A 14573-nucleotide genomic window follows, 5' to 3' on the forward strand; every position below is an offset into this window, starting at 1 on the left:
GGGATGAATGAAAAGAAAAAGAAAAGAGATATGAAGATTATAAATGGCAGACTGACATAGCCAAAGGTGGAGTAGGAGGAAAAAACAGGAACAAATTTCACAGGGAAAAAGAAATCCCCAAGATATCCTATCTAAATTAAATTTTTATTATAAGTATCTTAAAATATTTTAAAAAATGTGTTAAAATGTCTTAGAAATCCTGTGTCTTGGTGCCCCAAGTAGAAGTTCTGCAAGTCTTTAACAGCTTGGTAGTCCAGTCACTGCACACAGAGGAACAAGCAGTGTAAGCTTTGGCCAGTTGTGCATTTGCCAACACAGAACTGGGATTTTGACTTAAACAAATGTTTAACAGCCTTGAAGGCATTTGACAGCTACACCACAAACCTCTGAGAGTACAGCTATCTATTTCACCTTCTGTTCAATTTGTGGAAGACACAGCTGAGATTTCTGCAGAAAGAGTCTGTTAAACAGTAAAGTTTCTTTATATATCATGTACCAGCTGCTTTGGATCATCCTGTAAGATAAAGCTTCCAATACCAATCTTCTATCATGAGGCATTTTAACCCCAGAGTGGAAACCTGAAGAAAGCAGTACAGTAAAACACTTGACAGAAGAAACTGCAAAAGCTTCAGGGTTTCTCTGGCTAATAGAAAGGGAACAGTTTAGGAACACAGGCAAAGTAAAAGGCTGTATACTCCAACTGAGAGTGTATTTCTCAAACACTGAATAATTCTGCCTCCCTCCTGATTTCAAATACAGACACTCTTTGGAGTGGATAAGAACTGTAGTGCACCTGTTTCACTTAAGCCCATTAGAAGTTATTAATTTTCCCCTGGGAATGACCTTCCCTACCCCACCACAAGGCTGAGCAATAGAAGATGCAGAGCAATAAAGTGCTGTAAAATGAACTCACCAGGCAAAGCAAACAGAACTTTGATTTCACTCTCCATGATGTCCAAGCTGGGACACATCTAGCTCTCCTTTAGCTCTGAGAGGGAGGCACAACTGAGGGAAGAAACAAAGCTTGAGTTGTCTAAGTGTAAAAATATATACAGCATGCTTTAAAGGAATTATGGCATTTCATCTTGATATCTTGTATTGTTTCACCTAATAATAAAACTCAAATTATTCCACCCCTAGGCTGAGTCTTGTCCAGTTGCTGGTATATTACATGTACCAATAATGCAAATTCCTCCATCCCACCTCCACTCTTGCCAGCTCTTCCCACTAATTTTCCTTTCTCCTCAATAAAGATGAAATCTCTTAAGCAAGCACAGGCTTGCTTAAGATCCCAAGATCTCCCTTTCTGGATTTTATTTAAAGGGCTTTTACAGGAAAAGAATAAGGTACATTATCAGCCTCATTCCCAGCACAGTTTGCACATTTCATTACATTTGTCCTTTCCCTCTAAAAATGAGAAATTTCAGAAAGAACAGAAAGAACATCTACAGAACAGAAAGAACATCTTCAGAAAGAACATTGAAGTATAAATTTGCAAAAGCCCCTTTACCAGCAGAGCTACCAGTTCCTCTAAACAGGGACTGGGAAAAGAGAGAAAGGAAATAAAATAAAATTCCCTTTCAGATAATTTTCTCCTGAAGGTCACCAAGATTTGGATCTAGCAGGTTCTTTCAAGATGGAAGAATTAAACCTCATGCAAAAACCTTATTTGTTCAGATGATATGAAAAATTAAATCCTAGTCATACCCTAGTAAAGTCACTACCCTCTTTCTTCATTCTGGTGGTTTTGGGGTTTTTGAAAGGCCTTTTTTTTTAGAAAAGGGACAAAGAAAAAACCATCTTAAAACCAAATCCTCTTCTACATATTAGACCTGTACACCTTTACTTTAATTGAAGGGACCTGTTTTCCCCAGAAAATCATCTAGTTGTTTTCTGCTTGCTGGCTCCCCTTTCCATATTTGAATATGTCTTACAGGCTGTCGGGGGCCTAGTGCCATGAATGGATTCAAATAATTTTTCAAATATAAAAGTTTCCTTTAACTTCCACCTCAGGAAATACTTGTACAACAGGACAAGTACCTTGACCAAAACCTTTCTTCCATCCCTTTTAAAGCAGGTTATTTCCTTGTAGTGTTACTAGAATGACAGGGAAGGAAAGAGGCAGGAGGCATTGGCAAACATTATCTTAGGAGATATAAAATCAGAGACTTGAAGTTTTAGCGAGAAAAATAATTCAAAGTAAAATTAGGACACGTTCAAAGCGAACTCATTACTCACAGAAAAATAAACACCAAGGAAGGAAAATTCTGCCTTCCAGTGCAAGAGACAGCAAAATTACAAGTTTCTTAGCCAATGATCAGCTGTGACACCATACTGCTTGTGTGAGGGCTTGTGAATCCTGGACCTTAAGCAGCCAAAAGGCAGCTGGCTTTGGCCACTGGGTCCTCTGGGAGTCCCCGAGGTCAGTGACGAGTTCTACAAGCACAAGGGATGGCAGAAAATCTTTCACTAAGGGTCAGGGGCTAGAGGTTGGCATGGTCTCCCTGCTGAGTTACGCAGTTTCCAAAACTGCACCTTCAAACCAGAGCCACAGACAGACACACGGACACGCAACTGCTGTGCCGCATGCGACACTGTGCTGTTAACAGACCACACTATGTTGTTAATAACATTCAAACACGAGTGCCCTGCCTGCAATGGCAGGCTGCTCATTCTGTGGCAATCCTCAGCAATGGCAGCCCGTGCCCAACCGTGCAGAGCCGTGCCAGCCAGGCCAGGCACCGTGGGCAGCGCATCAGCAGGGAGGAACGGGGACATGGGGCGGTCATCCCCGGCATAAAAAACGGGGAAAATGGGAGAATCACAGAATTGTCTCTGGAGATGATCCAGTCCAACCCCCCTAGCAAGGCAGGGTCACCTGGAGCAGGTGGTACAGGAACGTGTCCAGGTGAGAGGGAGAGCCATGACCTCCCAGGGCAGCCTGTCCCGCACTGTGCATCAGCTTTTCCTTGTGTCGAGGTGAAACTCTTTGTGTTTTAGCTTATGGCCATCGCTGGGAAACACTGAAAAGAGCCTGGCACCATCCTCTTGGGAGACATTTATATGAATTGATGAGATCCCCTGTCCATCTTCTCCAGACTAACCAGGCCCAGTCCTGCAGTTCTCCTCACAAAAGATGCTCCAGACCCCAAACCACCTTTGTGCCTCCGCTGGACCCTCTCCAATAACTCCTTATCTTTCCTGTACCGAGGAGCCCTGAACTGGCCACCAATATTCACCTCAGGAGGGACTGAAAACTACTTTTAGTTCAAGAAAAAGTGAAAAAGAGAATCTGGGGTGCGAGAAGCCTCTGGATCAGGGTCGAAATCGCTTGATTTCATTAACAGTGAGGTCTGTACTGTCACTTTTACAATGCCGTGACTCTGAGCTCTGAGCAGCCCCTGTCCCCACCCTGTCCCCATCCTCTGTCCCTGTCCCCGCCCCTCAGGCTCTGTTCCTGCCCCTCAGGCTCTGTTCCCACCCCTCAGACCGTGTCCCCGCCCCTCAGGCAGTGTCCCCGCCCCTCACCCAGTGTCCCCGCCCCTCACCCAGTGTCCCCGCCCCTCAGCTCTTGTCCCCGCCCCTCAGCTCGTGTCCCCGCCCCGTTCCCTCAGGCCCCGCCCTTTAACCAGGGCGGTTCCCGGCGCCGTTCCCGCCCCGCGCTTTACGGCAGCGGCCGCGGTTTGCGGCGGGCGGTCGGTGTGGGCCGGGCCGGGCTGCGCCGCGCTCGGGGCGGACATGGTGAGTGAGGGCTGCCCGTGCCCGGCCCGGCGGCTCCCGGGGACCCGCGGGCTCGGCTCGGCTCGGCTCGGCTCGGCTCGGCCGCGGAGCGAGGGCCCCGCAGAGCCCGCTGGCTCCGCTGTCGGCCCCGCAGCCCCCGCGGTGAACGCGGCGCCGCCGGGCCGGGATACCCTCGTCCTGCACAGCTCGGGGGTCTCGCCCCGCTGCCCTCGCCGTGCCCGCAGCTGGGCGTGTCACGCCCGCCGGGCCGTGCCGGGCTGGCGGCGGCGTGTCCGCCCCGCTGTGCCCGGGGCTGCTGCCCTGCCCTCCGGTAAACAAACGCCGTGTGTGTGTGTGTTCGTTCCCATGCAGGCCAGCACGATGGTGGCGGTCGGCCTGGCCATAGCGGCAGCCGGATTCGCAGGTGTGTGGGGGACGGGCGGGCACCGAGCGCCCAGCTGTGCCCGCACAGCCCGGGGTACCCAGCCGGGCCTCAGGGCTGCTCTCGAGGTAGTTTAATAATAGCTGCTCTTTTGGGAGAGCCTGTATTAATGGCTGTAATGAAACAAAAGATATAAAACTCTTACTATTGCATGTCCCAAAAATGTTTATTCCACACTCTACTCCACAAGTTCCCAGTTGCACTGAATTGGTGAATGTTTGTTCAAGGAGCTGTATTTAACCTCAGTCAACGCTGGTCTCTTTAAGGTCGCTATGCAGTAAAAGCTTTGAAGCACATGGAGCCACAGGTAAAACAAGCCCTTCACAACCTACCAAAGCCTGTAAGTTTTTTTATTTAAACATTATTTGGTGAAATAAATACAGACTGTTGTCTCTCTATAGCATTGGTGTATTTTCTCCTGTGTTTTGTCAGTAACAACAATTAATTGCAGCAATTCTGGTGGTGACTGGCTAATAGAGAACTTGTTTGAGCAAGGTTAAGTAATTTGAATAATGGCGCTCTAATTCAACTGAATTTCCTATGACAAGTGAAGTTTTGCCATTTTTACAGACTAAAAGCTCAGCAGCTACTAAAGCAATAATGAGTTGTTCTAACTGATACTTAGAAATTAGTGTGTTTTAAACTAAAAGTTTTCTCTTTCAGGCCTTCAGTGGTGGTTATTACAGAGGCGGATTTGAACCCAAAATGACTAAACGAGAAGCAGCTTTAATACTAGGAGTAAGGTAAAGGAAATTGATCACAAGTGAAAGGTGAACAGAATTCCAAAGCCACTTGTGGTCCAAATAAGCCATTTCAGGGAGCCTTGGGTCTCACTTGGTGTGAGGATCACAATTCTGATGTAACCTTGTGGTTTCTGTCAGCACTGAGGAGTTCCAGGTGGATGCAGTGTGAAGGTGCTGCAAACCCAAATTCTTGGATCTGGAATAAATTCCTCACTTCTGGAACGTTGTAGATCTGTCCATGGTGGCAATCTTCAACTGTGAATTTTTTTGGGGTTCTGGAGGTTTTTTTACCTTAATAAATCTAGCAATTTTTTTTTGTCTTACAGCCTTTAAGAAGTTTTCAAAAAAAAAAAAAAAGTTACAGCATAATTCTGTTTCTTTTTAACTGTGTGGATGACCCCCACCCCATTAGACTGCTGTAGCATGTCTTTGTCAGCAAACAGTGCTTTGGAAAAGCCCTAGAAAGCCTCTCCAGGATTTAGACACTACAGATCAGTAGTAGGAAAAGATAAACATACATGTTAGCTAGGGAATTTATGGGTAAGACAGAGTGCTCACTTGTTCTCAGACACCTTCTGATGATCTGGGGAATTTCATGAGGATCCCTTAAGTCAGTTTTTCTCTCTCTTTCAAAGCCCTACAGCCAACAGAAATAAAATTAGAGAGGCTCATAGACGGATCATGCTTCTGAATCATCCAGATAAAGGTAAGGAAATTGAGCCACTTGGATGAGTTAATACATGTTTTTAACACAGGGGAATAGAATTGTGTAGGGAGGAAGTCAGTGATACATAACCACCTCAACTACTAAAAAACCCACAGAAAACTTGAGTGAAAACAAATCTTAGGGTGCCTTAATCCATGTGGGTCTAGAGCATATTTGTGTGTGGATGTTCTAGAGCCAAGCAGACAGGTTCAGCAGGTCAGTTTGTTAGCTGCTCTATCTGTGAATACCACAGTAGAATATGATTTGTTAAAATTAGACTTAAAATCACCTTAAGTTTAGATGAAAACCCAGAGTACCCTTGTGTGTTTTATATGCCACTTGAAAGTTTGAGTTCATGGGAATGCCTCAGGGTTTCTCCATAAATGGCAAATACTGAGTCTTCCACAGCTGCTGGAGACATTAAATTATGAAATATTCCTGTTAGTGGTTCTCTGAAGGCTCAGAATCTACTTATGCTCAAAGCTAGTAACTCAGGGCATCTATACCTATTCTAAATTCTGTTCAGTGAGTCAGAATCATGTGTTGGTGTTTGACATTTAACTTCTTAATCATTGCTTAAAAGGTAAAATGGCTTCCTTTAAAGTGACTGTTAAATTCCTTACTTCTATGCACCAAAATAATCCATGGGGAAATGCCTCTCATAAGTATTATCAAGTGAAAGTTACCTTAAAAATTAACCTTACTGAACATATGCAGGAGCCAAAAATAGCATTTGGTGTTGTACATAACCTAAACACATTAATCTTCAAGTAAAACATTATAGTGCAATTAATGGTATATATGCTACCAACACAGTCATTGTCCCTTATGGCTTTACAGTGTTGGATTTCACTGTGGCTTCTGTCTTAGTCTCCCTGAGTAATTTTTTGCCTTGTTTGAAAACTGAGCTGGTCCCTTGGTACAGCAGCACTTCAGCTGGGCAGGGTTATCTGCAGACCTGTTCTGTGCCTCTGTACCCACCATAACTGTGCTAAGTCAGTGGTGACCAATTCATTCATGACTGATAAAACTGGAGGGGAAAAACACTGCAGGAAAATAAAAGCAGCCTATCAGGAGTGAGTGGTCTGACACTGAACTCAGGTGCCTTCAGTCATCTCCAGTTTGTTCTACAACTGGCAGAAAACAGAAGACCACACTCTTTCTTCCTGTATCCTATGGCATTATTGTCAACACAGGAGACAAATGTTGGGTTTTTTAATCTAATTTAAGGTTATTTTTCTTCTAGGTGGATCTCCATATGTAGCAGCCAAAATCAATGAAGCTAAGGATCTACTAGAAGACCAAGCTAAAAAATGAATGAGAAAGAAAATCACTCATTCAGAGGGTTTGTCCCTGCAAATGATTATTTTTGATAAATGGCTTAAGAAAAGTTCTGTCAGTCTTTGACTTAATATACATGAAGCTGGAAATACAAATCCAGGGAGGTACTCCCCACTTGGTCACTTTTTTTTTGGAAATATGTGAGGGAGTGAAGCTTAAAGATTTTCTTCATAGCTGTTCTTTATTAAACAGCAAAATCTGCCACTCAAATGTTTTCAGTGCTTGAGAGCAGTAACTTGGTGTGGCCAGTGTGTGTTACCAGGCACAGGTAGACTCATGTGCTGTCAGCTAATTTCTGATGAACTGGCCCTGCTTAAAGTTCACGCTGCTGCTCTTCCACCTGCTAAAATTAGCACACTGAACCTGTTTGGGAAGGGGGTGGAAAAACCAAGAGCATTTATTGGACAGGAGGAACTGGGCGAGATCTGTGGTTGTCTCTGCCTGGAGAAATAAAGTACAGGAAACAATGTACTCCCTTGTCCTTGCCTTGTGAAAAACAAGGTTGGTTAAGTGTTACTGATGGATCTGGAACACCCCAGATTTTTTTAGTAACTTTTAGTTTTGACAGGTGTTAATAGCATTTAATAAATTCCGTATTTGTAATAGGAGTCCTGTAGTTTTATACATTATTGTACACTACAATAGAGCTCACACGGAGGTTTGTATTTATGATGATTAGGAAACAGGAACTCTTTACATCAGTTGCTGATACCTGAGCTGGATTTGTGCTCTGTGGAGCTTTTCACACCCAACGACTTGTGAGGATCTCAGCTGGGGCCAGGGAGCTCTGCCATACTCCAAGAATCATCCCAGTGCTTCTGCCACTACAGCAAAACTCTGCACAGCAGCTCTGGGAGTTAATGCCCAGTGGGCTGAAAGCTTCCACTGCCAGAACCTGGACTTGGGAGTGCTGCCTGCTCTGCCACAGCATTGCTGTGGATGAGTTCTGGGCTGTTCAGGAAGGATTACCACAGTAATCCTTAACATTACAACCTTCCCAGAAAGGCAGTAATTTTGCTCTGCTACAGAATTTAGAGCAGGGTGAAGGACAGCTGGAGCTCTGGAGTCAGCACAGGCCAAGCCATATGCAGAATGTTCTTGTACTTAAGTATTTCCCAGCCAAACACTACTGACTTATTACATAACTCCGTTTTTTTAATTTTCTCCACTCCTGTGCCTGCCCCATCAGCTGAGATACTTGTGCACACTTCAGTTACAGCTTTTAACTGGGTGTGTTGTCTCAGAGGGAATGCTGTTGCTGAGTGTCCAGCACTGGAGTCCTATGACAAAGTGCACACACAGATCAGTGCTTGGGACAGCTTGGCTGTAGCTCTGTCAGGTAGAGCAGCTGGTTTAGAACTCTTGGTTTTGTCCTTCTGATGAAATCAGGCAAGACAATTTTTTCATTCAGTCAGTACAACTGAAACACTGCCCTTTGCTCTCACTTCTTACACCTCCTTGCTACCCAGATGCTTTTCCACAGCTGTTTTGTGCTTCCTTGTTCTGGCTCATGTACCTGAAAGATGTGGGGGTGTGCCATGCTTCAACTGATCAAACAGTACATCTGCATTAATAGCTATATATGTTAGTCAGGTTATGCAATTCTCCAAGGTAAGGAGTCTGATTTTAGACTTGTTAACTGGTGTTTGACACCACTGCCTTAACAAAAGATCAGCAGATTAGAAACTTATGAAAAAGAGGTCAAGGTTCAAGCTGCCTCACAAGTAGGTTTCCATTGTTAGTTAACAGCTTGAAAACCTTAAAAGTCAATAGTAATTTAAATTTCTGATAGAAACAGTCAACAGATGGAAGATCAAAGTTTATTTTCTTTTACTACCAGCATACAAAAAAAACATATTGCACATCAAACAACCAAAAACAAAAATAAAAATACTCTACTAAGGACTAACATATGTAGTTTATACAGAATAAACTTTCTGGAAATTGATCTTTTCAGTAGTTCAGGTTATGTCTTAATGGACATGACTAATTCAGCTTAGTGTTAACTAAAGCTATGTTTGATTTTTAAATACTGTACAGTTTAATAAATAAACCAAACAAAGCCTCAATGTAGAACAGTCACTGCCAATGTCACCCAGTATCCCTGCAGATTATGAGAATTTAACAAATGCATTCCAGTGGTCTGCAGATTTTTCCTCTACATACAGCATTTAAAAAACATGTATTAAAACAGACCAGTTTCCAGACTAAACTAATGGAGAAATTACATTTCAGTGCAAAATATTTTAGACTGCATTTCTTTCTAGTATTCCTCAGGTGAAGAAGTGGTTGCATATTATTAAAAATGTAACAAAAGCAGCTAATGCTTTCATAAAGAGTATTATGTTAGGGATCCCCCTCACATCTTTGCCGTATTTTGAAAACAAAATAACATTTCCTATAGCCAGCAATTTTGTTTATTTAAATGTTACATATACTATCTCAAGGCACATCTGATGATATATTTATAACACAGTAGGTGTCAAAGTATGTTTAACATATGATTTCTCCAGGATCCCTCCCCTTTCTGTATTCCAAAATGGAGGAACTGAAAGTGCGGTGTCAAGACTGGCGATCCATATTCTATCTTTGGCAAGCTTATACAAGCACTATTTTAAATGTAATGTAAAAGAACTGTAAACTAGGAACTTCAGTTTATGAAACACCATTCAGCACTGCTTCTTCCTGATTATTTCCATCCTCCTGAACAGTGACTTTCTTTTCATCAGGGCTGTGCTGTAGTTTAGAAGGCTCATCCCCAGAGGTGGTGGCAGGACCATTCACTGCCTTTTCAGAAGGGCTGTTCTCATCAATCGCATCTTTTGCCTTGCAAAAACAAGAAGAGGGGAGTATTAAAAACGTAACAATGCAGAGTGTAATCTCAGTTTCCCTCTGGCTCACACAGCAGCTCTGCAAGAGGGAACATCTCGTGTCTGTCTGTGCCTGTATCCTGTCACTTAAAGCATCTGATCACTCACCTTGTGGTTTATGGTGTATTTCTGCATCTGCCACTTTGAGGAAAACATGCCAATGTAACCCCAGCACTGCACACCCCCAGCACACCCAGAATGCTTATTTATTTCTATTTGTCTAAGCCCACAAAGGAGTTTACTGAAAAACTGAGCTTTACACCCCTTTTGAAGTCTATAGCAAGATGACATTTTGCTAATGGATCTTTCTTACATAACTTGTGGCAATACATTGGCATTTCAGAGGTAAAGAAATTCTGCTTTATTCAGTTCTGATTATTTTTCAGGATAATGTAATGCCACTCTGATCCTTTAAGGAAAAAGGATCAATACAATACAATCTTTGTAAAATTAATTCCTTCTAAAATAGTTTATACAAGTCACTAAAAATGCCACATAGTATCCTCTATCCCTAATGTGTTTTAAGGAATAGTTCTCAAGACTTACCATGGGCAATTTTCACATTTTATTACATAATGCAACATTGCTAAATATAATATTTTAAATGTGTACAGACTTAATTTGGTCCCTAAAATCTGCAACAACAGACAACAAATCATTGTCAGTTCTGTTTGCTCTGGGCCGTTTTTGCTTTTAATGATTTGTTCTTGAAATCAAATGCACTTGTAGTCAAATGAGGGTGAGCTAACTGAACCCTTCATGCCTTTACTGTTCTGCTGCAAGGGAGGAGAAAAAAGGAAATGCATATTAAAAAAATCTTACCGTTTCTTTCTTGGTTTTGGCTACTGTCTCCTTTGGAGGGTTTCTCTGTCTACTTTGAGATTCAGCTCGTGATATATAATCAGCTACTGTTACTGTTCAAGGAAAAAAATCACAGTGATGCTCACATCAGCAGTCAATTCAGCATGAACCTTCATATCTTTTCTGCACAAGTTATGCTCTAACTGGGAGACATCTCACAAAAGGCCTTCACACTTACAGGTTATCAACCATACAGCAAGGATCAATTTGTTTCTGTTGTTAAAAACAATTTTCACTAAAATCGGTGGTAACAATGATCTGAAGGTGGACTCTTAATAAAACCAATTTTGGTCCAATTCAGAATTTATTGGAGAAGGGCTTTCTGTACTAAGTTTGAAGAGATTTGGCTGCAGCTCTTTGAACTACAGACTGTGTGTGTGTCACTGGGGTTTTATTAGCTGAGTAGTGAAGAATTTCACTAATTAAATGAAATGAAGACACTGGGGTGGGTCAGAGCCTGGAATCACTTAAGATGATGTGGCATCAAATCTCTGGTACATCACAAAGTGACTGAGGAGGGAACTGGCCCTCCTTGAGGTACTAATAGTGCCACCAGCACTGTGCCACCAGCACTGTGCCCTGGCTGCTGTGGGGTGTGTGGACACAGGCAGTGCTGCCGGAGCCAGCCCAGCTGTGCCTGTGCCAGTACAGCTGCACTCACTGGGACAGCCAGGGCTTCTCTGACCTCTCCTCACCACCTCAACACACGTTCTGTAGCCTGGCTTTGTCTGATCCTGCCCTGCTGTAACCACACCAAGCCTCAGTTCTACCCTTAGAATAAAGAGTACTGCAACTTGAAACATACACCTGCATCTCTGATGAGCTACAGCACATTAGGGCTGGCAAGCATTACCTATTGAACTGCACAGTCATTTGTATTTAGTGTAACAGGTATTTAGGTGAGCTAATTTTCTGGATTTAGGAATGACTGTGCATGAAATCCAAATTAGACTGGGAACTACAACAGATGAACTTTCTGTTACAGTAACTGGACTTCTTACAACTGGGTCCTTCCTGAACTGTGAAGGCCAGAGATACTGCACAAGTACTTTTTCTTTAAAATGAGGTTCTGAACCCAATGCCTCTAATATTAGTAAACCGGAAGTGTGTTTCATGCACACAGTGCATTCTTAATATTCCTCTATGAATAAGGCACCATAACATACAGCAATGTAAATTAAATGATACAGCTAAGTGACTGAAATACAGTAGTTGGCATTGGGGGGGGAAGGAGGGAAAAGTTCCTTCTGTCTTACTCATTATTAGAGCATTTTACCAAAGATATCAGAAATCTTGTTTGGGAATTTTTGTTATGTACTTAGAATACTTAAGATTTAAAAGAATTCCCATAGTTTTCTAGAAATGACTGACATTCCTTCACACTGCTGGCTGAGGTATGTTTCTTAGATGTAAAAGCTGAAATCCTTTTCACTTTTTCTGCCCCTTTACAAATCACTGCTATGAAAACTGGAATGTTGAGAAGAAATGTGTGGGTTTGAAATTTTTTAGGAGGGTGGGGTGTTTGATTTTTTCCTTCCCCCAAGTTTTAGCACAATAGAACAACTTTTTTCTTCTTAATCAAATGTTGCATGAGCACCACAGATACAAGTAGAAGACAAATATGGGTGAAATTTTGAACCTGTCAATCTAGAAGACCTTCTGTTACTACCCTGCGCCATGTATGTACAAGCATTTTCTAAACAGGGCATTGTATTGATCATTAGCCAGTTCACCTTTAACATTTCAAGTGTTAGTACACACAAAAGAAATGCAACAAGCCACAACAACAAAAAATTGGAAACATGCAATTTCACTTAAATTCCTCCTCCTTCCCACCCTCAATTTGCAGATGACTTAAACTATTCCCAACAGCCAAGGACTGAGAGCAGCAGTGTGATGCAGGTGTGGGGCTGGCAAACCCCACCTGAGTTCCCTCACTGAGCTCTGCCAGGACCCACACCCTGCCCCTCCAACACTGCTGCTCAGCCAGTGCTGAAAAGGTTGTGTCCCAGTCAGTGCAAGCGCACAGATGCAGTGAGTGCAGACCATGAACCTTCATGTTTGTCGTGATCCTGGACCACAGAACTCAACAGCCCTTTGGCCATTGACTTCAGTGAGAACTGGATCAGAAGCGTAACTCGTATGTCCAAGCAAAAGTTAGACATCAATTAGTGTCATTAGACAGATTTTAGAAGTTTTCCTAGTAGAAGAAATGTCTTTCATCTTTATCTAGTAGTCTTATTAGTTATTGAGTAACCTTTTGATATTATGCAGCTCTATGTAAAACAGCAGACACAACATTCTCTCATGCTTTTGACCTGAGATTACCCACAGCTCCACTCGAATTACCTGGCTGTCTATCTTCTGCCTGACCCCTGAAGCGACGCCTGCGGCTACGATTGCGTCGCTGGGGTTTTTTGTCACTATCATCTGCAATTGCAAAGTTTATAATGAACTATTTCTGATCATGAAATAAATAAATTCTTCAGCAGTTTCAGCATGGGGCAATTAAAATGGCTTCTGTTAAAGACAGAGACTAAGTAAGACAGAAAAGCTAAAAGAAAATTTTATACTGAAAGCATACACAGTAACACAAAAGCTAGATTTTACTTTTTGTTCTTGGTTCATTAAAACATTTAGGCACGGGCTTAATGACCTCAGATTTCATTTATTAAGTAACCATACGTCAAATTTTAGCAACATAACCCAGAATTATTTTTTTTTCTACATTAAGCAACAATTGTATTCTCGTCCCAGTGAGTATCAAGAGAATTTACTGAAGGAAAGTTCTTAAGTAGAAGCTGGGTAGGGACAAATTAACAGCTACTTAAGGAGCTTTCCCACACCAAGACTGAGGTTACCAAGGACAAAACAGAACATTGATCTGACAGTACTGTTTCTATCAAAGCAGCAGTGCAATGGGAAACAACAAGTCAAGTCTTTGGTGTCTCCATCAGACAGTTTTTACAAAAAAAAGGCACATGAAAAGGCTAGTGGAGCTCAGTAAACAGAAGATTCCATGGCACTGCCACGGAGGGAGTCTTTCTTTAATCAGACAGCAACCTTGAACAGAACAACGATTTGTCACTTACAAAAACAAACAAGGGCTTCACTACACTTACAGGGACAACACATTTATTTCTTAGCTTGCTCTGGGACTACCATCCAACCATTTACATACCTAAACCATTCTCATTAACAGAAGCTGTATCAGACTCTGTCATCCCATCCATAAGAACAGCATCTTCATCAGTCCTTCGCCGGCGGGACCTCCTGCGGCGGTTGCTGCTGTGGTGGGACTCGCTGGCGTCCGTGTCCACGGTCTGGTCTGACTCCGTGTTATCCAGCAGGCTGTAGGGGTTGCTGTCCGGGTCTTTAAGCACTAAACAAACAGAAAGTGTCCACCTAAGATATTGTAGAGATGTGTAACCATTTTCAGGCTGACTTACAGCTGTGGCTGAAAGTTTCGAACTACAAAGCAGCCTTAAGGCAAGGTGTAACACACAGAGCTGAAGTGTTTGATCTCAAACTGGATCCTCTGCCTCTAACCCAACAGTAACTGTCTGGGGCACAACAGCCCAATCTGCCCTTGCACTATTTAACCACAAAGATTTCCAAGGTGACATTTAGAGACCTTTTACTCAAAACTGCTAAGTATATAAAACACACCTTACACTTTGTGGTTGTGTGGTACTTCTGACACTTACAGTGTTCTATTAGCACAGATTCTGATAAAACCTAATTTCCAATCAATGATTTCTTCTTTCATTCTGTATCTAAACATGAGCTTACCTCAGAAGGCAGCCATAGGCAACAGGCCAAAGATTTACCGACTTTGCTAATAACATTATTATGCGTGAGCAGTAATGGAAGGAAATTAGGATCACTGT

The 14573-nt window shown here is 42.6% G+C and overlaps 3 protein-coding genes across 6 annotated transcripts in view; 1 reads left to right on the plus strand and 2 right to left on the minus strand.

Annotated features, from left to right (window-relative positions):
• The window catches only part of LOC139595077 (uncharacterized), a 261592-nt gene extending 260579 nt beyond the window's left edge, over positions 1-1013 (minus strand). The window contains exon 1 of the transcript XR_011680845.1: positions 914-1013. The gene's annotated coding sequence lies outside the window, so the exon portion shown is untranslated. The remainder of the gene's footprint in view (positions 1-913) is intronic.
• Positions 1014-3610: 2597 nt separating this feature from the next.
• DNAJC19 (DnaJ heat shock protein family (Hsp40) member C19) lies at positions 3611-10650 on the plus strand. 2 transcript variants are annotated; one of them, XM_071437990.1, is made up of 7 exons: positions 3611-3741; positions 4093-4144; positions 4429-4502; positions 4826-4905; positions 5541-5611; positions 6858-6956; positions 7632-10650. In XM_071437990.1, exons 1-6 carry the CDS (start codon positions 3739-3741, stop codon positions 6926-6928), a joined length of 351 nt encoding a protein of 116 aa, XP_071294091.1. In that variant the 5' UTR covers positions 3611-3738; the 3' UTR covers positions 6929-6956; positions 7632-10650. The 2 variants fall into 2 exon arrangements, with proteins under 2 accessions (XP_071294091.1, XP_071294090.1); XM_071437989.1 differs by lacking the exon at positions 7632-10650 and having other exon boundaries at positions 6858-7560.
• FXR1 (FMR1 autosomal homolog 1) overlaps positions 8759-14573 on the minus strand; it is a 31990-nt gene continuing 26175 nt past the window's right edge. For 2 of the 3 annotated variants that reach the window (XM_071437988.1, XM_071437986.1), the window contains 4 exons: positions 13865-14065; positions 13033-13113; positions 10645-10736; positions 8759-9778 (listed from right to left, as the gene is read on the minus strand). In XM_071437988.1, the coding sequence (XP_071294089.1) occupies positions 9608-9778; positions 10645-10736; positions 13033-13113; positions 13865-14065 (545 nt within the window). In that variant the 3' untranslated portion in view covers positions 8759-9607. The remainder of the gene's footprint in view (positions 9779-10644; positions 10737-13032; positions 13114-13864; positions 14066-14573) is intronic. The other variant, XM_071437987.1, reaches the window with a different exon arrangement.

The sequence above is a fragment of the Agelaius tricolor genome, unplaced genomic scaffold (genome assembly GCF_023055355.1).
Source record: "Agelaius tricolor isolate 1412-34295 unplaced genomic scaffold, bAgeTri1.0.p SCAF_12, whole genome shotgun sequence".
Classification (NCBI taxonomy): Eukaryota; Metazoa; Chordata; class Aves; order Passeriformes; family Icteridae; genus Agelaius; species Agelaius tricolor.